General features: G+C 44.6%; 1 protein-coding gene across 1 annotated transcript in view; it reads right to left on the minus strand.

Moving 5' to 3' along the window:
• PRKG2 (protein kinase cGMP-dependent 2) overlaps positions 1-22,192 on the minus strand; it is an 88,009-nt gene that overhangs the window by 19,114 nt on the left and 46,703 nt on the right. Inside the window, exons 10-15 of the mRNA XM_066574918.1 lie at positions 19,871-19,969; positions 14,609-14,756; positions 11,730-11,866; positions 7,516-7,605; positions 6,373-6,514; positions 2,726-2,889 (exon numbers count right to left, since the gene is read on the minus strand). Coding sequence (XP_066431015.1) covers positions 2,726-2,889; positions 6,373-6,514; positions 7,516-7,605; positions 11,730-11,866; positions 14,609-14,756; positions 19,871-19,969 — 780 coding nt within the window. The remainder of the gene's footprint in view (positions 1-2,725; positions 2,890-6,372; positions 6,515-7,515; positions 7,606-11,729; positions 11,867-14,608; positions 14,757-19,870; positions 19,970-22,192) is intronic.

The raw sequence follows: 22,192 nt of genomic DNA on the forward strand, positions 1-22,192 counted from the left end.
CGATGAATCAGATAGATCTATTGTGAAATACAGAGCAAGGTTACATCATCATTGCCTATTGCTCTGCCATTGATTTGGTCATTTTTAAAAAAAATTAGGTTTGCTTCAAGTTCAGGGAGAAGGAAGCCAAATAGGCACCACCTGATACTGCAGGGCAGCCCAATCGCCATATACCCTAGTAGCATGCAGAAAGCCACACTGCAATATGGGGAGGTGTGACTGCAGACAACATAGTCTGCACATATGAACTGATACCAAGGATGCCAGCCAATGATAAGTCCGACACACCATATAGGTATGCAACCCCTACTGGCAAAGCAGTGGATTGCCCTGTATCACCACAGTGAGCCACACTGGCAGGACACCCCGGGCTCCCCCAGCATCTATATTCTGTGAGTTATGTCTTTGTGCATTTTTCTCTCACCTCTGTGATTTTAAGTTGAAGTTTAGTGTAATTTATCGTTATTGCCCGGGTGATAAAAATCAAAAAAATTTTGCAAAATTGGATTGGGTTATCCCGTCCCGATTTTTAGCAGGGATCAACTGAACTGTTTTTTACAAATAGAAGCGTGTGTGAGAGTCCCATTCATGGAAGATGGGGACACACACACAGGAACAGCCCTGATTTTTGCTCCCATTGGTTTTAATGGGAGTCGGAGTCGGCCATCTCGATTCACTCCACATGATTTAGGTTTATAAATAGGTAAGAAGTAACAATACCGCTAAGGCTGCAGTGCTTGCACATCTTGTTTTCCTATACAGTTCTGGGAGTAGGAAAGGGGAATTCTCTTGACGAAGGGATCGGTCTTATGATGAAACTGAACAGAGTTAAATGGATCCCATTGACTATAAATGGGGTTTGTTCTGTTTCCACTAAAAAGTGCTGAATGCAGCGCTACTTCTTCTGGTATGTTGTGCCGGATCTGCACCATCCCACTTCACATGCTAGGGGGCACAATTTTAATAAACCAACACAATGCAGATGCCGAGGTGTGAGTAGAGCATGCCTGCACTAATATGAAACACTCATCGGTTGCCTATAACAGCATGTAACTTGCGATAGGCATCTGCTTCCACCAATCAGGTGCTTTCCCTTAGTGCAGATGGCAGGCCCCAAGGCTGTACATGGAAAAGCTGGTTAGTGAGGACCGAGTAAGAAGAGAAGTAAGTCCAAATAACACTGCAGTACACTAGCGTGTTACCAGCAACAGCCGGGGAGGCAATGATACTGCAGGATCTCTAGTATTGTAGATGCAGACTCCTGACCAGTGCAGTTGGTGCAGTGCATGGCCGCTGCTGCCTCTTCTCAGCTTACCGAGTACAGAGAAGGAGAAGCTGTAGAGAGGCCACTGGACCCCATGATGCTGAAGTTGGCTTATTTTTCAGGAGTTTCTAATTCACATCTGTTAATGAGGAGAACTTATTTTAATGTTGCAGGGAGGGGCTGAAAACAATATAAGAATTAAACTGGTTCAAAAATGGGCATTAAAGTGGACCCCCAGGAGTGAGATTTAAAGGGTTAAATGATATTGGGCCATAGGTATTACTCTCAGCATACAGATGATTCTCCTATGGAAGGGATCTTATTAATAATGAGATAGCCTTCCTCTAGGAACTTGAAGCCACACATCAGTCATGTGAAACTCCCATGTGCCCCATAGACCACCACTTCTTTATTGCTGCCTTTGATTCTTTGCCACAGTCTAACCTTCATCAAACTCCAGTCATGACCCAAGAGCCCCGATACTACTGAATGATAAAATAGTTATTTTTCTTTTTGTTTCTGCAGAAGCCGACATTTCAACAAAACTTGTAGCAACTTCATCTTACTCTGTAGAAAGAGGGGTAAAGTATTCAAGAACCACTTTGGTAAAATAATTCCCCTTCTGTATTTGTGAGAGTCCCTGTAACTCTCCTACTGGCACTATATTGCTGAACTCGCTGTTCTGATCCGGTCCTTCATTATACCCCTCTGACTATCTATATCCAACACTGTCTGCTATGTGGACCAGAAGACAGCTTGTCTGCAAGAGACCCTCAATGTTTACTCCATAGAGCGGATGAATCCATAGAGCGGATGAATCCATAGAGCGGATGACTTCTGGCTACACAGCCATGTAGGATTTGAAAAGTGAGCAATCGGACTGGAGGGGTCAGGTGCTATAGAATGCCTTACCATTGAATTTAGCAAGAGAGCACTTGGTAAGAGATTTACTTTACATACTGTTCTTTACAAACAGAGGGGGGGGGGGGGGGTAATTTCCAAAGTGTGCCTAATTAAGAACTGCTAGATAAGAGCCCCATGTGGTGCAGAGTGCTCAGGCAGCAGAAACGCAGTCCTAAGATCTTGCTCATGACCTGAAAATCGTGAGTTCAATCCCCGCGTTGTTCAGGTAGCCGGCTCAAGGTCGACGCATCCTTCTGAGGTCAGTAAAATGAGTACCCAGCTGTAGATTAAGCTGGCGCTGTAGAAATAACAAGATTTCTTTTTATTTTATATTAGGAAGAATGATTTTTTGGCTATTAACTTCCTCCTGATTTATAAGCTCTGTTTTAATCAGTATGCCAGTGTTATCCCTGCACTTGAGTCCTTTGAAAGGGACATGATAGAGCCGATAGAAAAACGTGTTAATAGACAATTCATGGGCAAAAATCCTAAAGCATTTGAAAATGACAGTAAATGACAAGCTTGGTCATATTGCTAAGTATGCTACAAACAACTTACCTTCCGGTGAGCAATTCATATAGTAGTATTCCAAGCGACCAGAAATCTACACTAAAGCTGTGACCCTTGTTCAGAATGACTTCTGGAGCCACATATTCCGGGGTCCCACAGAAGGTCCAGGTTTTTTGGCCGGCAAAAATCTTCTTTGCAAATCCAAAATCAACCTAAAACATATAAGACATAAAGGAAGCTTTGTGCTGTTGTATCAGGAATCCAGAAGACGGTGAGAATAGCCATAGGAGGACTTGGGATTTGTAGGCTGAACTGTATTTTTTAGCTGTACCATTATGGGTTCATGTCAGGGGTGTAGCTAAAGGCTCATGGGCCCGGGTGCAAAAGTTTATCTTAGGGCCCCCCAACTTCTCTTAACCCCTTCGTAATATATTCTCGAGAGATACACTACATCAGCCAATCAGGATGTATGTTATTCTCAAATATGATAGGTCTGTGATACTAAGGCAGCCCTAATACTATCTCTGTTAGGCCGGGCTCACACGAGCGGGTCGGATTCCCCGTGCGGATATCCACAGTGAAGACCTGCAAAAGATTGCGGAATTAAACTGCGAATTGTCGCGTATGTGTGCAGTTTTCCACATGAATGTATGCATATGGACAGCGTATCATCTGTACGGAAGAAAGATCACAAGCAGGGAATGACATCAGCAAGTAGCCCAACCCCCTGGAAACCCTCTTCTATCACTCAGGTGATATTCCCTCATGGAATCAGTGCATAATTGTTACCATGCGGCGGTTGCTGGTCCTCCCGGTATGGAGGTGTGCGGGGTCCCACGTTCGGGGGAACGTTCCCCCAGCTTTTTGTTCGTCTGCCGGGGGCGCGGGTGCCTGGCCGGCGTGGGTGGTATGTTGCTGGTGGCACACGGTGCCCGGCAAACACACACCTGTGAATGCAGCTGCCGTGCATGAGCTCCCTTTTATAATGGTCTGTTGGGAGTTGGCTGTCTCCCTCTCTCTGCCCCTGGGTGGAGGCTTTTGTTTAAAGGTTGGGCAAAGACTGACAATCACTGCCAGTTATTGGTTTCCCTCAGTGTGCTAGCTAGTCTGCCTCTGTTGGTCTCCTGCTTCTGTCAGCTTGTCTGCCATACTTTGCTATTGTCCGCCAGGTTTTTCCATCTGCCTCAGTTCTGCTTAATATTGTTCGTGTTGGTTATTAACATCTACCTTTTCTGTCGGTATTCTACCCTTTCCATCCAGGTACACCAGCGTGCCTTTTGCTGTCACATCCAGGGGTTTCACCTCTGCTCAATGGGGCCGGCGGCAGCAGCTGCGGCCCCATGGACATACATAGAACATTGTGCTCCTCTGCCACAGCTCTGACAGCTGTGGCAGAGGATTTCTTCATTTCTGCAGAGAGTCCCATTGTCACTGGACACTGTGATAGCATCGTCACAGTGTCCAGTGACAATGAGACTCCCCACGTAGATAAAGAAATCCTCTGCCACAGCTGTCACAGCTGTAGAAGAGGATCGTGATGTTCTCCCATTGAATTCAATAGAGCCGGCGCTACAGCCAGCTCCATTGAAAGCAGTGGGCTGCCAGCAAGCCCTGCAGTGATTTTCGGGGAAGGGCTTTAAATATTTGCCCTTTGCTGAAAATTATCCCTAAAATGTGTAAAAAAATAAATATATATATATATATTTAAAATCCCCGCCTATTGAAAGGGCTGCCTCTAATTGGCTGAGCACTGTGACCAATCAGAGGCAGCTTTTAGCTGTGCTAGAGGATCGCGATCTTCACTGTATGTTCTCAATGGGGTCGGCACTGTCACATTCAGGGGTTTCACATACAAAAAAGTCAGATGCCGCAGTTACCTGCATTTTAAAATCAGCTGCCCTATATTTACCGCTGTGCAGGTAAATATCAGGCATATGACCATTGCCATTGAAAAGCATTGGTTCTATATAGATGCGGATCTCAAACACAAGTAACGTGGGCACATAAAAACGCCCGTCTGACTGAGGCCTAAAGAAGAGCGGATGCTATACAATGTTAGACACGGCCCTGACCCAACTTTTGTGAGATGTGTTGCTGCCTTCAATTTCTAAATTAGTTAATTTTTTGAAAATTAAATGGATCAGTCTCCCTTCCCCCTCTGATATGTTTTCGGTGATCCATTGTGAATAATATATGTTTAGATGAAATTTCCAAATCATTACATTCTCTTTTTCTTAACATTTATTTTCATTTTACACAGCTTCCCAACTTTGTTGGAGTTTGGGGTTGTACATATTCTAACAAGTTCCATCAATCCTATCCATGTAATATGACAGTAAAATTACATTACGGAATAACTTTTCATTAAAGGGGTTGTCCCGCGAAACAAAGTGGGTCTATACACTTCTGTATGGCCATATTAATGCACTTTGTAATATACATCGTGCATTAATTATGAGCCATACAGAAGTTATTCACTTACCTGTTCCATTGCTAGCGTCCTCGTTTCCATGGTGCCGTCTAATTTCAGCGTCTAATCGCCCGATTAGACGCGCTTGCGCAGTCCGGTCTTGTCCCTGGTGAATGGGGCCGCTCGTGCCGGAGAGCTGCTCCTCGTAGCTCCGCCCCGTCACGTGTGCCGATTCCAGCCAATCAGGAGGCTGGAATCGGCAATGGACCGCACAGAGCCCACGGTGCACCATGGGAGAAGACCCGCGGTGCATCGTGGGTGAAGATCCCGGCGGCCATCTTAGTAAGGTAAGGAAGAAGTCGCCGCAGCGCGGGGATTCGGGTAAGTAATAAACGGTTTGTTTTTTTTAACACATGCATTGGGTTTGTCTCGCGCCGAACGGGGGGCGTATTGAAAAAAAAAAAAACCCGTTTCGGCGGGGGACAACCCCTTTAACTTCATTCTCCAATTCTGGCAGTTGCAGTTGAGTGCCAACTGTAATATACAACTAACACCTACTAGTGCTGGCTTGGGCACACCTCCTGTGTCTACAGCATCCCAACTCCATACGTGTACAGTGCTCAGCGTTCAGTACTTCTCGCAAGAATCATAAATGTAGCATGTTGTAGAAAATAAGAAGAAGATTCTATCCTGGCTTTGTTTAGTATTGCCGTTCAACCCTATTGAAGTGAATGGAGCTAAGGGGAAATGCCAGACACACCCCATGGATAAGAGTCGCGCTGGTTCTAGAAAAAAACAGGCCTTTTAACTCTCATTGAAAACCTTTAAAGCATCAGCAACATCGGTTGTACCCATAAGGCCTCTCCTCTCCATATAGGGAGCCCAGCACTATGACAGGGGGCCCTGTTACAGATTTTGCATTGGGGCCCAGGAGCTTCAAGTTACGCCTCTGCGTTAAGGGCTTAAGAGAAGTTAGGGGACCCCAAGGTAAACTTTTGCTGCCGGGCCCGTGAGTCTTTAGCTACACCCCTGTCGTTGGCTACATACATTTATAATTAAAAGTTTTAAACAATTATATAAATTTGAAAGTCAGGGGTGTAGCTATGGGGGTGCAGAGATAGCAGTCACTACCGGGCCCTAGAGCTAGGGGGCCCAAATGCCTCTCCATGACATAAGCAGATACCAGTATTAGAAGTGGAATATGGTAGGTATGGGACCCTGTTACTGATTCTGCATTGGGGCCCAAGACTTTGTAGTTACGCCTTTGTTGAAAGTGCAAGCTTACCAGTTTGACGTAGCCGTCAGTGTCCAGCAGTAGGTTCTCTGGCTTTAAATCTCGATACATAACACCAATATGATGCAGATACTCAAAAGCCTCAGCCACACATCCGATACAGAACTTAGCTGTAGTCTCATCAAAACTGCCTCTGCAGAGAAAATAGTGGATATTTTTCTTTCTAGTGTAAAATCTTTTCAATGTTCAGCATCATTTTGACATGACACACGTGCTGGATGACAGTGTTCAAACATTTTGGTTTCTCGAGCGCCCACACAGTCATCATGCCAAATGTAATTTTCAGTCAGATCCTAGAAACGATTCGTTTGCACTTCCAATTAAGCTAAATTAAAAACGAAGAAGGCCCCCTTTGATCATTCATAAGCCACTGGCTTGGTTGCTTCTCAGGCTTCTTGACAACATAGACACCGACTATAGTAGATTGGAATACATGCATGTACTTTGCAAGACTGGATTATTAAAATATTTTTTCCAAGGGGTTTTTCAAGACCATCATAAATTTAATGAAAGCTGGACTCATTGGAAAATAATTTAAAAAAAGGCATAAATCACCTCACTTGAACTCACTCACTTCATTCTGACACCAGAGCTTCGTTGCCCTCCGATGATCTTTACTTCCAGCTCTCCTGCATTAATGTAACTGACTTATCTATGTGATTGCTACAGTGAGTCACTGGCCTCAGAGGTCATGTGGGCAGTTGGGTACAACATCACTGGAGTACCAGTCTAGTTGCATCGGTGATGTGCATGGCTTCCCAACTCAACCCCTGCTGGCCAATCGCCGACCTCAGCGGTCAGGTCATCGCTGTAGCAGTAGAGTGGCAATGAATTGAACAAATGAGGTCAGAAACACTATCTTTTCTCCTTAGGGAGACGGCGAGTGAGGAGACTCAAATGGCCATGCACGTCCCTCTGGGTAATATGCAAATAAGGGAGATGGAATGCCTAGGTGGCACTGTGAAGGTTCCATTCCACCTCCCTTATTTGAACAATGAGTTATGCTTCTTTTCTTATTTTATGATCCCCAGCTTTCATTACATTTTTTGGGGGGCTCGGAATACCATTTTACCTAATTGTACTCATCATAATAAGACTAAGCTGAATGAAAGTGTAATTATAAGAAAACTTTACCTATCTCTCAAGAGGCTCCATAGTTCTCCCCCCAGACATGCTTCGAGCAGCATGTACACATACTTTGTGTCTTTGAAAGTGCGATATAACCTGGAAAAAAGATTTGTATTCATGAAACATATGGAAAAACTGATTCAGAATGTAGGATGCACTTTGCCATATCAAACGTGTAAGGCCTCATTCACATGAGCGCGAAACGCCAAAGTTACCCACGCAAAAAAATTGTGGCTAATAGAACCAATGGATTTCTATGGAAGCGTTCAGACGAAAAAATTTTAAGCGCGTGGAAAAAAATCGTAGCTAAAGTAATAGTGCGTGGACGACTGAAATCCCGCAACTGAAATTCCCAGCTATGTAAAAAGAAAGGACCCGACCTATCTATGGTGCGAGCTGCGCAGAAGTTTCCATAGGCTCCTAAGGGAGCTGGATCACACGCACCACGCAGCTCCCGATCATGCGAATGGGCAATTTCACCACTAATAAAGCTTATTTAGGTGAAAACGCCTGTTCATGCCATTTTTGCGCAGTTAGCCGCATTTATTTTGCGCAGGTACCTTCGGTGTCTCTTACGCGCTTGTGTGAATGAGGCCTAAAACAGTCTGGATGATGGTTAATTCTGATTTAGAGCTCAGTCAGACAAGCGAATTTTATGCGCATGTATGGGTGCGTTTTCAAAATTGATCTATTAGAAGTGATCACATGTCCAGTTTTTTGGAAGCGTTTAAAATTCGCACCTGCAAAAGATAGAACATGTGAGTGCTAAAGCACCCGGTCACGTGATTTTTTCTACACGCGATGTGCAAATTTTTTTCACACGCCTATTCATGCGTGAAAAATTTGCTCTTCTGGGATACATCAGGGCCACTGCTCCGGCCCCTGTTCAGTGGCCAGTGTTCGTAATTGCAGGCGCAGCTTTCACTGAAATCAATAGGAGCTGCACTTGTGGTTGCAGGCTCGGGTCCTATTAATTTCAATGAGAGCTGTGCCTGCAATTACGAACACTCGCCACTACCCAGGGGTCGGTGCTGCAGCTTCCGCTCTGACCCTGGTGTATTCCAGCTCTGACAGTGGGTACTGCCTGGAAAACCCTTTAAAAGGAAGTCCAGTATATAGCTTGGTTCTCACTTTGTACAGTATTTGCACCAAAGTGCCAACTACACCACATGGAAGAAAATTCAAGACATCAGAGAATCCAATAAAATATCAGCATTTATTCACCTTGCAATGTTTAAAGGATGAGATGAATGAAGGCTGAGGTTTTATTGGGTCTCCAGTGCATTGAAGTTTATTTCTATGCATTAGTATCATAGGAGTGTGATCACCATGGTGCTAAGTAGAGGTTATCTCAATCGTGGCTCTCCAGAAAGTCCCTCAGTGGTGAAGTATTCCACCAGTTATCGTAAGCGTGACCCATTACTAATTGTAATGTCACAGCAGCTTAAAGGGAACCACAAAGGAGGGATTAAGCCTCCCTTTTACAAGGTATCTGGACAATGCAGGCTTTAATAAACCATAAATATATACCTCACTGTATTGTTCCCTACACGCCATTGGTGTCGCCAGCTCTAAGTTGGTAGGTTGGTTAACTGCCTGAAATCCAATAGTGATGTTAGAGCAGTTTATTTTACTTTCTGAAGCCCACATGTGATGTTACTGCTGGGGTTAAATACCGATGCATATATATCTATATATATTATTACTGGACCTCATATGTTTTTGCTAGACCCTTCAGAAAGGTTTACTGCTATGGTTTAGCAGGGCCTGGGCTGCTTGTTGACTGACTATAAGAGGCAAGTTGTCGTGTGGCTTAGCAGTTTCCACAGAAAGCAGAGAGCCTTGTGAGGAGTGAGCTGCCCCAGTGCTACCCGAGAACTGGATTTTCCTGCACCAGAGAGAAATAGTGGATTCCTGGAGTGGTGCTGTCCAGCTGTTGCAAGGCAAGTGCCAGAGGGATATCTACCAATCGTCCAAGGAAACATCAGCTGCAATTACTGACCAGAAGCATCAATCTGTCACCAAGAGGGAGACCACCAGTGAGGGCAGATAGACCAGGCAGGGCTCAGTTAGGAGGGAAGGCAGTGGGTGTGCCATACTGCACAAAGAGGAGAAGGAGGAACATTGTACATTGTACACAGAGACGGACACTCCTTCGCATTATACAGTGACCATCACTGCCAGACTTGCCCTACAGTACCTACGGACTGATCACATTGTTCCGCCTCCCTGCCATGCTGATGTGCGTCACACTAGCCTCATGAGTGGGAGGACATTGTCAGTAGACCTTGTGTCTCTGAGTTAGCTCTTTCTCCTCCTCTCTCTGCACTTAGCCTGTTCTTGACCCACATTACCTGTCTGGCCATGCACTCCCTAGAGTGGTAAGTCAATGAAGGCTGCAAATATTGCTCTGCAGAACATCTCAAACCTTCCACAAACTACTCCTCCTAACAGAGGAGGCTCCCAGCTCCTTGTGTTGCTCTCTGTCCTACTTCTTCCTTTGGTCCTCTCTTCCCCCTCTTACTATCCCTCCTCCAGTGGCTGTTCTCAGTCCACTTATCTCCCTCTCTTGTGTCAGTTCTCTATTCCCCCTTCCCTTTTCACCATTCGATCCTTCATCCACCTTCTCAAGACCTGTAGCATCTCTCCACACAACATCTCATGGAGCTCTACGGAATATTGAGCTGAGGACTCCTAACAGCAATGAAGTCATCCCCAGGGTTTAAGTTAGTATGTGTCCTCTATGTCTGCTGTAAAATGTATTTTATTTATGTATGCATTTCTTTATGTCATTACTACTTTATATACCTTTATTATATATGATTAAGGTAATATATGTTTATAGAATGCATCTTGTTAAAACTTGGGAATAACTATTGGACACTATGAATGAGATTTGCTTGTACTGGCATACTGTCAGGGCACATAGCCTCTTTATTAAAGGTGTTTACTGGTACTACACCTACAATAGTTGATCAGTGAGGATCTACAACTGAAGATCCCAGCTGATCAGATGACTGAAGTGACAGCTGTGCCTAGTATAGCAGCTCAGTCCCATTCCCTTGAACGGGACTGAGCTGCTCTCAGGTCATGTGACCCATGAAAGTTATGTTGCAGACCTTAGAAGAGGCCATGACGCTCACCCGAGTCTGTCTGATGCACAGTGCTCCAAAAATTGTCAAGTGCAACCCAGACTTGCCAGTGTAGATAAGCCTTTATTTTTCAGTTGGGGGACAATAAATTAGATATTTTGCCCAGGGTGCAGGAAAACGCAGATACACCCCACTCATTGATCACCCTCACTTTCAGAAAGTTTTTTCTAATATCTAATCTGTGTCTCCTCCCTTTCAGTTTCATCCCATTGCTTCTAGTTTTTCCCTGTGCAGATGAGAATAGGGCTGTTCCCTCTGCACTGTGATAGCCCTTCAGATATTTGTAGACAGCTATTAACCCCTTTCCAATCCACTCTATGTTTCTCTTAATACATCCCAGAATTGTGTTTGCTTTTTGGCTGCTGCATCACATTGTTGACTCATGTTCAGTCTATGATCTATTAGCATACCCAAGTCTTTTTCACATGTGCTGCTGCTTAGTCCAATTCCTCCCATTCTGTATGTGCTTTTTTCATTTTCCTTGCCCAGATGTAGGACTTTGCATTTCTCCTTGCTAAATCCCATTCTGTTAGTTGCTGCCCACTGTTCAAACTTTTCTAGATCTTTTGAATACTCTCCCTCTCTTCCTTAGTGTTAGCTATCCCTCCTAGCTTTGTGTTGTCGGCAAATTTGATTTATTGAGGCCTATTTAATTAACCCTCGATGCAATTTTGACGCATTTGCCCAAACTGCAACTTTTAAGGCATTTACACTGTGCCCTGTTCCTTTTTCCCAAAGTGGGTGGGGCCTGGTTTTAGGGGACAGGGACATGCACCTCCCATCACATTTACTATATCCTATACCAAAAGCAGCTTGGAATATACAAAATACCTACTCCAGTTCAAAGCTGGTGTAGACTTTCAGCTGATGCACGGAAGACGTGCCACACTGGACAAATGTATAAAGAGGCCTAGAACGTTTTATACTGTGTATTTGTTGCAGAGTTAACTTTGGCTGTTATGTAAAATGTCGATCTGAGTAAATTGGTCCCACTATCTTGATTCATGTAGGACATACATAGCCCAACACGTACGGGTGTTCTTAGACTGACTACCATATCATACTTACTTCACTATGAATGGAGAGCGGGCTTCTCTTAAAATATTCTTTTCAGAGTGTATATGTTCTTGTTGCCTGTTATCCACAATGTGTCTCTTCTTAATACATTTCATAGCAAACACTAAGGTGGCACTTTTTACTTTTACCTGTACAGGAACACAAATTATTTGTATCACCAACAATAGTAATGATCTCATATACATTGGGGCAGATTTACTAATACTATCTAATAATTAGACAGTGCAAACTTAGAGTAGACAGTAGAGATGAGCGAGCGTACTCGGTTCGGGTGTTTTTTGGACCCGAGCACCGCTTTTTCCGAGTAACTGACTACTCGTACTAAAAAATTCGGGGGGCGCCAGGGGTGCGTGGGGGGTTGCAGAGGGGAGTGGGGGGGGGAGAGAGAGAGCTCCCCCCTGTTCCCCACTGCTACCCCCCGCTCCACCATGCCGCCCCCCGAATCTTTTCGTACGAGTAGTCAGTTACTTGGAAAAAGCAGTGCTCGGGTCCAAAAAACACCCGAACCGAGTACGCTCGCTCATCTCTAGTAGACAGTCTTAAAATGTGCCAGATTCATCACAGTACTCATTGCCAAAGGCAAAAAATACCCATAGGCAATATCCCCATAAATATCATATAATGACTTTATTATTCAAAAGGCTTTTGGAGGTTGTATGTGTAGAATTAGGCCGCCTGCACACGAGCGGGTCGGATCCGGCAGCGAGAATTCTCGCCGCGGGACCCGACCCGAGAGCCTGCAGGGACGAGTGCGTACTCACCCGCGCCTGGTGGCCCCGGCTCTTTCATGTGCCGGCGCATGCGCAGACCGGAGCCGGCGGCCGGGTGAGTGCGTGCCCCGCACAAAAATAGGACATGCCGCGGTTTGTTTGCCGCGCGAGATTTCGCGCGGCCAAACCGCGGCCGTCTGCATAGGAGTGCGTATTGTAATGCACTCCTATGCAAACTTTCAGTGGCGGAAATCCCGCGGGAAATACCGCCGCGGGATTTCCACCCGTGTGCAGGCGGCCTTAAACACATGATACTAACTGATGACTGCTGGTCACATCTCATCGCCACCACCATTTGCCCATTTATTTTAAATATTATTTGATGTTGTCTTTGTTTTTTTGAATAATAAAGTATTTATTTTATATTTTATGGGATATTACTTCTGGGTATTTTGTTGCCTTTGGCAAATAGAATGCTGTTTTTTAGAGATGAGCGAGCACGCTCGGTTACGGCAGTTACTCGAGCGAGCATTGGTCTTCTCGAGTAACTGCATACTCGTCCGAGCAAATGCGAGGGGGGCGGCGGGGGGGGGGGGGGGGGGAGTGAGAGAGATCTCTCTCTACCCCCCGCTAACCCCTGCTCCCTCCGCATTTGCTTGGACGAGTATGCAGTTACTCGAGAAAACCGATGCTCACTCGAGTAACTGCCTTAACCGAGCGTGCTCACTCATCTCTAGTGTTTATATGACCTGGAGTATTTCTAGGGCAATTTCATAATACATTTATCACAGTGACTCTGCAGGATAATAAATGTGGCACATCTTGAGTTCATTTAATATAACTTTATGCCACCTATTAGTTAGCTTAGTTTATGGCAAATTTAGTGTCAAAATTTTGTCGCAAATTTTGTGTAATTTTAGCTGTTGAGGCCACATCCCCTTTCTAGAAAACCATTAACCTTTTGTCAGATGAAAGTATCCAAAAGTGTCTAAAACACACCATAAGTTATAACAGTGGTGCAAAACATTCTATGGCATTACATATATCATGGAACACAGTGAAGACGGCCATCAAGAAGTGGATTACATTTGGCACAATAGTGACTTTACCGAAAACTGGACGTTCCCTAAAAATGTATGAGAAAACAAAAAGGCCTACAGCGATGTTAAAGAAGCGGCATGAGTTTCTGGCAAGTACTGGTTATGTAGTCATGACCATTTCCCGTGTTCTTCATATGTCTGAGCTGTGGAGAAGGGGGGGGGGGGCAAGATGGAAGCCTTTTCTAACAAAGACAAGCTATTTTTTGCTGAAACCTACATCAAGTCTGTCAAAGTCTGTGGGTGAACGTGTTCTGTCTGATGAGACCGAGGGGGAACTTTTTGGCATTATCTTCACAAGGGTGTGTTTGGTGGTATGGTAGGGATAACGGGTCACAATGAAGGTGGCAATAACCTGGCGTGTTAACAGACTTATTATGTCCGCTGTATGGCGTTGCATATGGATGCAAACAACAGCCATTGGAAAAAAAGGACACTCCATGGTAAAAGTACTGACTGGGGGTTCAAGCTAAAGTTTCAGAGGTCTTTGGGGATTTTTGTATAAGGGCTCACTCACACGGACATACGGGGCTGTATATTAGGGCTTCAACAGATGAGCGTGTTTTGCAAGAGTGAAGAGTTTATTTTATTGTTTAGGAACAAGTCTTTTTTGAATGCATATTGGCAATTTTTACTATACTTTTGGCCTTCGCAGGGCAGGTTCATTTGCATATTGCTCGCACATTTCCGCACACCCTCTGCCCCCCCCATGGACTTCTATGAGGACCTTTATAGAGTATGCTGCGGTTTTCCCACACACACAAATAAATGTAATGAGAACAAACCCATTGAAGCCAATGGGTACTTCCTCTGAATTTTGCGCATGCAAATAAACCAGTGTGAGGCCGCCCTTATAGGCTAATGAGCCAAGTTGTTCCCTCTATGTAGTGTAAAAGGGGAAATAGTATACTGGGGAGAGCAGTTCCACCTGAAGCGTTGGGTTTTGAGTGGCGTTAGACTTTCACATACTGAGAAGAAACCCAAAGAGTTCATAGATAATATTCCTTTTGCATGCTCACTGTAAAGTCTAGGAAGTGAATTAATAGGCAGTAAAATTCCTTACAAGCTCCACTCTCCCGAACCCACCGACACCCAACGTGGTGATAATCTCCAGATCATGGAAAGGCGAAGAAGAAAATTTGGAAACGGTTTCCATCATCTGAATCATTTCCAGTGACACCATCTTGTCAAGTTGTCTGTCTGTGGATTTTCTAAAGAAAGTCAAATCACACGTTTAAATGTTTTTCTATTCACAATTATTGGACAAAAACTATTACTATATAGTACGGGGGGAGTCCCGATAGTACGGGGAAGGAAGTGCAGCCTCTCATAAGATTGTGTGATCATCATTGCTCTTTAGAGATGAGCGAGCACGCTCGGTCAAGGCAATTACTCGAGCGAGCATCGTTCTGCATACTCGTCCGATAAAATTCGGGGGGTGGCGGGGGGAAGAGGGGGTAGAGTGAGAGAGATCTCTCTCCTCCCCCCGCCCCTCCCCCCGCAACCCCTTGCTCACCCACGCTGCCCTTCGAAAGACCGATGCTCGCTCGAGTAATTTCCTTAACCGAGCGTGCTTGCTCATCTCTATTGCTATTTAAATTTTGGTTAGCATGACTACTTCTTTGGGCATGTGTTGGATATATATATGTGGACACATCAAGATTACATTTAAGGGGCATGCAGATTAATTTTTTCTCCGGAATTCACAGTTTTGCAACCGCGCGTTGATTGTTCATAACGTGAATAAAGGCATCTGAATGGGTGCCACACTTTATATTCTACTTGGAAGGATAAAATGTATGCTCGGCAGTCTGCTGAGCCCAGCATAACTAGGAGTCTACCCCTCCAGGGGCAGATTAGTGCCAACACTAAATAAACAATCAGAGTGGGATTATATAGGACCGTGGTCTTTATATTGCTGTCTGCATTGAAAGAAGTAGAGCATGATAAAAGAAATAAGCTTTATCTTCAGCTGCTCGCACACCAGCGTTAAAGGGGTTGTCCCGCGAAAGCAAGTGGGTCTATACACTTCTGTATGGCCATATTAATGCACTTTGTAATGTACATTGTGCATTAATTATGAGCCATACAGAAGTTATTCACTTACCTGTTCCGTTGCTGGCGTCCCCGTCTCCATGGTGCCGTCTAATTTCAGCGTCTAATCTCCCGATTAGACGCGCTTGCGCAGTCCGGTCTTCTCCCCTCTGAATGGGGCCGCTAGTGCTGGAGAGCTGCTCCTCGTAGCTCCGCCCCATCACGTGTGCCGATTCCAGCCAATCAGGAGGCTGGAATCGGCAATGGAACGCACAGAGCCCACGGTGCACCATGGGAGAAGACCTGCGGTCCACCGTGGGTGAAGATCCCGGCGGCCATCTTCGCAAGGTAAGTAAGAAGTCACCGGAGCGCGGGCATTCGGGTAAGTACTATGCGGTTTTTTTTTTAAACCCCTGCATCGGGTTTGTCTCGCGCCGAACGGGGGGGGGCTATTGAAAAAAAACAAAAAAACGTTTCGGCGCGGGACAACCCCTTTAAGGTCAGTTAAGGGTTTCCGTCTCTTTGTCCCATTTTTGAAGGAGAGAAACTGAAGTAAAATGGAAAAAAATGATCTGAAAATACCAACAGAACAGAAGCAAACTGGAGCTTTTCCATTTGACTCCTGTTTTTTTTTTGTTTTTTTTTAAATCAGAGGGGAAATTACATTTCCCCTTTTCCATTTTAATTTAGTTTTTTTTTCTCTAAAAAGTAGAGACAGAAACCCTGAACTGACCCTAACACCGGTGTGAAAGCAGCATGAAAAAGTTATTTAAAAGCTGGAGAACTTTAGTAAACTTGATCATAGTGTTTTAACCAGGGGTGTAGCTAAGCGCTCATGTGCCCGGGTGCAAAAGTTTATCTTGGGACGCTCAAATTCTCTTAACCCCTTAACACAGAGGCATAACTTGAAACCCCAATGCAAAACCTGTAACAGGGCCCCCAACTATAATGCTTTATTCATAGAACTAGGCTCTCTATATAGAGAGGAGAGGCCTTATGGGCCCCTAAGGCTCCTGGGCCTGGGTGCAACCACACCTCCTGCATCCCCTATAGTTACGATAGTGGTTTTAAGCTCTTAATGACCAGCAATTTTGTTTTGTTCATTCCTCCACTCTTTCAAAAATCATGTTTTTTTAAGCTTATTTTTCCATCGAAGTAGCTTCATGAGGGCTTATTTTTTGGGGGGAACAAGTTGCATTTTTCAGTACTACATTTTAATATACCATATAATGTATTGAAAAAGTTTAAAACATTTCTAAGTGTTTGTCAAGGGTGTATTCTCTGTCCCTTTTGATATCAGGCAAGGTATGAGATATGGTTGTCCCCTGTCTCCCCACTATTTGTCTTCATACTAGAGACCCTTATGCAACACTGAAACTGCAAAACCAAAATCCGAAAAACTCTTGATCTCTTTGGCTCTCTCTCCAGTTTGAAGGTCAAAGCTAGCAAATACTGTGCTTTGGCCAATCTAGCTTGAGGTGAGAGCTCTTAGACAAGTCATTCCCCTTTGATTGGTCCAATACCACAACTACTTACTTAAAGGGGTTGTCCCATGAAAGCAAGTGGGGTTCAGCACTTCTGTATGGCCATATTAATGCACTTTGTAATGTACATTGTGCATTAATTATGAGCCATACAGAAGTTATTCACTTACCTGTTCCATTGCTAGCGTCCCCGTCTCCATGGAGCCGTCTAATTTCAGCGTCTAATCGCCCGATTAGACGCGCTTGCGCAGTCCGGTCTTCTCCCTTCTGAATGGGGCCGCTCGTGCCGGAGAGCTGCTCCTCGTAGCTCCGCCCCGTCACGTGTGCCGATTCCAGCCAATCAGGAGGCTGGAATCTGCAATGGAACGCACAGAGCCCACGGTGCACCATGGGAGAAGACCTGCGGTCCACCGTGGGTGAAGATCCCGGCGGCCATCTTCGCAAGGTAAGTAAGAAGTCACCGGAGCGCGGGGATTCGGGTATGTACTATCCGTTTTTTTTTTTTTTAAACCCCTGCATCGGGTTTGTCTCGCGCCGAACGGGGGGCTATTGAAAAAAAAAAAAACATTTGGGCGCGGGACAACCCTTTTAAGTGTTAAGATTGGAAAAAACTTGAGAGATTTTTATAGTTTAATCTATCTCCCCCTCCTTTGCTTTGTAGAATCTTCCTTGGCTAAACTAGCTCCCACTCTTTTCCTGATTTGGGGGAAAAAATATTGTCATATCATTGACCATCTCATTTCCCGCCTCACTTATATGTTACAATCCTTAAAAACTCTGTTTTAACCTCTATATCTCAAGCTATTTATATTTCTTTTTTGGTTCAAGAAAAAAAGTCAAGAATTGTTAAACATATCCTGTCCAGTCCCATGGTGGCAGGTGGCATTAGAATACCAGATATGGAACCATACTCCGAGGCCATCCATCTCTCTAGAATTATAGACTGGCACAAAACCACAGAGAATATAACACAGTATAAGATTGACCTTTTCTCTATGTGCATTCATTTTAAATAGTCCTCAGTTACATAGAGTTATACACTTCATCAGCCCTTTAACAAAAGCTTATCCTTCTTTTTCTTGTTTTAGACCACTTGACATGGAATGACTCTATACTATAATGCCACATTCCTTACTTAGCATGGTAAACTCCACAGAAAGGAACTAAAAAAATGTCATTTTGTGTTCATTTCACTCCCCTAAACTGAAATTAGTTATCAAAAAGTCATATATACCCCAAAATGCTACCAATAAAAACCACAAGTCACTACGGATGCAAAAAGCAAGCCCTCATACAGCTCTGTAGATGGAAAAATAAAAAATACTCTGGTCTTGGAATTTGGTGCCACTGAAGAAAAAAATTTTGTTAAAAAAACAGTTTTTCTTGTACAAAATGAAACTTATATAAATTTGGTGTTGTCATAATTAGAGATGAGTGAACGTGCTTGTTCAGAGCAATTACTCGATCGAGCATCGCTTTTTTCGAGTAACTGCCTAATCGGGTGAAAAGATTCAGGGGGTGCCGGGAGTGAGCAGGTGGTAGTGGGGGGGAAAGAGAGCTCCTCCCTGGACTGCTACCCCCTGCTCCACCTCGCCGTCCCCTGAATCTTTTCACTCGAGTAGGCAGTTAATCGAAAAAAGCGATGCTCGATCGAGTAATTGTCCTAAACGAGCACGTTCGCTCATCTCTAGCTAGAACTCGTCTCACAGAATGCAAGCTCTTATACAGCTACATTAAAGGGGTTGTCCCGCGAAAGCAAGTGGGGTTATACACTTCTGTATGGCCATATTAATGCACTTTGTAATGTACATCGTGCATTAATTATGAGCCATACAGAAGTTATTCACTTACCTGCTCCGTTGCTAGCGTCCTCGTCTCCATGGTGCCGTCTAATTTTCAGCGTCTAATCGCCGGATTAGACTCGCTTGCGCAGTCCGGTCTTCTTCTTTTCTGAATGGGGCTGCTCGTGCCGGAGAGCGGCTCCTCATAGCTCCGCCCCGTCACGTGCCGATTCCAGCCAATCAGGAGTCTGGAATCGGCAATGGACCGCACAGAAGATCTGCGGTCCACCGAGGGTGGAGATCCCGGCGGCCATCTTCACCAGGTAAGTAAGAAGTCACCGGAGCGCGGGGATTCAGGTAAGCACTATCCGGTTTTCTTTTTTAACCCCTGCATCGGGTTTGTCTCGCGCCGAACGGGGGGGCTATTGAAAAAAAAAAAACCTGTTTCGGCGTGGGACAACCCCTTTAAAGAAAAAGTAAAAAACTAATTATGACATAAAAGTGGAAATGGTTTACTAGTTATTAGGACTAAAATTAGTTACATCATTAAGGGGTTAAAATGGACGAAGTTGACTGAGTTATGTGCCAAACATATTTTCATGAAAGACAAATTCAAAATCTGTAATTACATTTTTGGGAGAGTTTTCCCAATGTTGATGTGACTGTTGGGGGGTTCGAACTTGCGGTTTAATAAACTGATGAATTCAAGAATTAATGTAAAAGTAATGAATGTTTAAAGAAAATTCTACAAAACATTTACTTTAGATGTTAAACTAGAACTTCTTTGTAGTAATTTTAACAGAATTAACCATTTCATAATATATTTCTTAGAACCGATTTTCTATACTATAGAAATAGTAGGACCATGTATAAGGATCTGCTCATCTATCCTCAAGCATTTCTTCCAGACAGTTGAATTTTTGTATGTTTTATGTAAGTTCTAAAAATTCAATCCTATTACTTTATTAGACAAAAACCCATAATTTTTCTAAACAATTTTACAGAAACGGTCAAAAACAGGCTTACTTGGCATGACGTCTTTCATCATCGAGTGCCAGATTGGCCACATAGCCCTCAAGGTACTTTTGAAGTTCTTCATAAGTCCCGACAGTTTGATTAAAAGTCCTTAGACAAAAAAGTCACAATGTTAGTGTCCTCAGGAGAATTTGCCTCGCATCATGTAACTATAAGGGCTTAGTCACACAGGAGTTTTTTGTGCGATTTTTTTTTCCCCGCAAAACTGATGCGCACAAAAAATCACGTGACCGAAGCCAGCGCCAGAGCAGAAAAAAACACTGCTAGCAGCGTTTATCAGCCCAAAGGGCTCAGTCACACGAGAGCTGCCCGCTATCCTCTGCCATAGCTGCGGCAGAGGAGAACGATATTCGCCCATTGAATTCAATGGAGCCGGCAATACAGCCGGCTCCATTGAAAGCAATGGACTGCCAGCAAGCGCTGTATTAATTTTTGGGGAAGGGCTTCAAATATAAGCCCTTCCCTGAAAACCATGCAAAAAAAGTGTGAAAAATAAAAAAATATATATATACTCACTAAGGATGAGCGAGTATACTCGCTAAGGCACTACTCGTCCGAGTAATGTGCCTTAGACGAGTATCTCCCTGCTCGTCCTTAAAGATTCGGGGGCCGCCGCGGAGCAGGGAGCTGCAGGGGAGAGCGGGGAGGAACAGAGGGGAGATCTCTCTCTCCCTCTCTCCCGCCCGCTCTCCCCTGCTCCCCGCCGCGAATCACCTGTCAGCCGCGGCGGCCCCCGAATCTTTATGGACGAGCAAGGAGATACTCGTCTAAGGCACATTACTCGAGCGAGTAGTGCATTAGCGAGTATACTCGCTCATCCTTAATACTCACCTTTTTGCAGCTGTCGGAGATATTTGAAGCCCTTCCCCGAAAATTAATACAGCGCTTGCCGGCAGCCTATTGTTTTCAATGGAGCCGGCTGTATTGCCGGCTCCATTGAATTTAATGAGAGAACATCGTTCTTCTCTGCCACAGTTGTTACAACTGTGGCAGAGGAGAACGATCCTTAGTATATATTCTCAATGGGGTCGGCGCTGCTGCCGCCGGCCCCATTGAGCGCATAAACAAGAACAACGATTTGCGCAGAACGCAGTTACATGCGTTTTGCGAATCACTGTTTCATATAGTTTCGGCACATCCGCATAAAAAACGGCCATGTGACCGATCCTATTGCAAAGCATTGGGTATATATATTTGCAGATCGCAAGCGCATCTGCAAATAGAGCAAAAAAAAACGCCCGTGTGACTAAGCCCTTAGACACAATTTGAGTACTTTTGTCAGTTTACAGTATAACCTAGTTTGAATGCCAGGTACATATCAACATAGGTAGTTGCAGAATTTCAGTATGCATAGTTTTGAACTTGGCTTCCTTAAAGGGATGCTTACAGCTTAAAGGGGTTGTCCCGCGAAAGCAAGTGGGGTTCAGCACTTCTGTATGGCCATATTAATGCACTTTGTAATGTACATCGTGCATTAAATATGAGCCATACAGAAGGTATTCACTTACCTGCTCCGTTGCTAGCGTCCTCGTCTCCATGGTGCCGTCTAATTTCAGCATCTAATCGCCCGATTAGACGCGCTTGCGCAGTCCGGTCTTCTCCCTGGTGAATGGGGCCGCTCGTGCCGGAGAGCTGGTCCTCGTAGCTCCGCCCCGTCACGTGTGCTGATTCCAGCCAATCAGGAGGCTGGAATCGGCAATGGAGCGCACAGAGCCCACGGTACACCATGGGAGAAGACCCGTGGTGCATCGTGGGTGAAGATCCCGGCGGCCATCTTAGTAAGGTAAGGAAGAAGTCGCCGCAGCGCGGGGATTCGGGTAAGTACTAAACTTTTTCTTTTTTTAACACATGCATTGGGTTTGTCTCGTGCCGAACGGGGGGGCTATTGAAAAAAAACAAAAACGTTTCGGTGCGGGACAACCCCTTTAAGGTTTCATGGCTGAGATGAGAAAGTCAAGGTTGTTTCCTGACCACCTCGCCGTGTGCTTCATAATTCTTGTATCACGGAAACAGTGTAGCTCGCTGTGCTATAGTACTTCTATAACATCCATTCATTTCAGTGGGAATTACAGAAGTAGCATAAAGTTGCTGCCTCGGCCTCAGTTTCTGTAACAGTTGGCGAGGTGGTCAAGAAATACTGAGGTGGGAATATCCCTTTAACTTAGTCAACTCATAGTGTATAATGCTGTAGTGTTTCTATGTATATGCATTAGTTCAGCATTAGTCAGTAAGGACTAAGGGCCGATTCAGCCGAAGGTGTTTTTTTTTCTCTTATGCGGCCATGATATTCATAACGGGAAAAACCAAACCACT

This window comes from Eleutherodactylus coqui, chromosome 7, assembly GCF_035609145.1.
Source record: "Eleutherodactylus coqui strain aEleCoq1 chromosome 7, aEleCoq1.hap1, whole genome shotgun sequence".
NCBI lineage: Eukaryota > Metazoa > Chordata > Amphibia > Anura > Eleutherodactylidae > Eleutherodactylus > Eleutherodactylus coqui.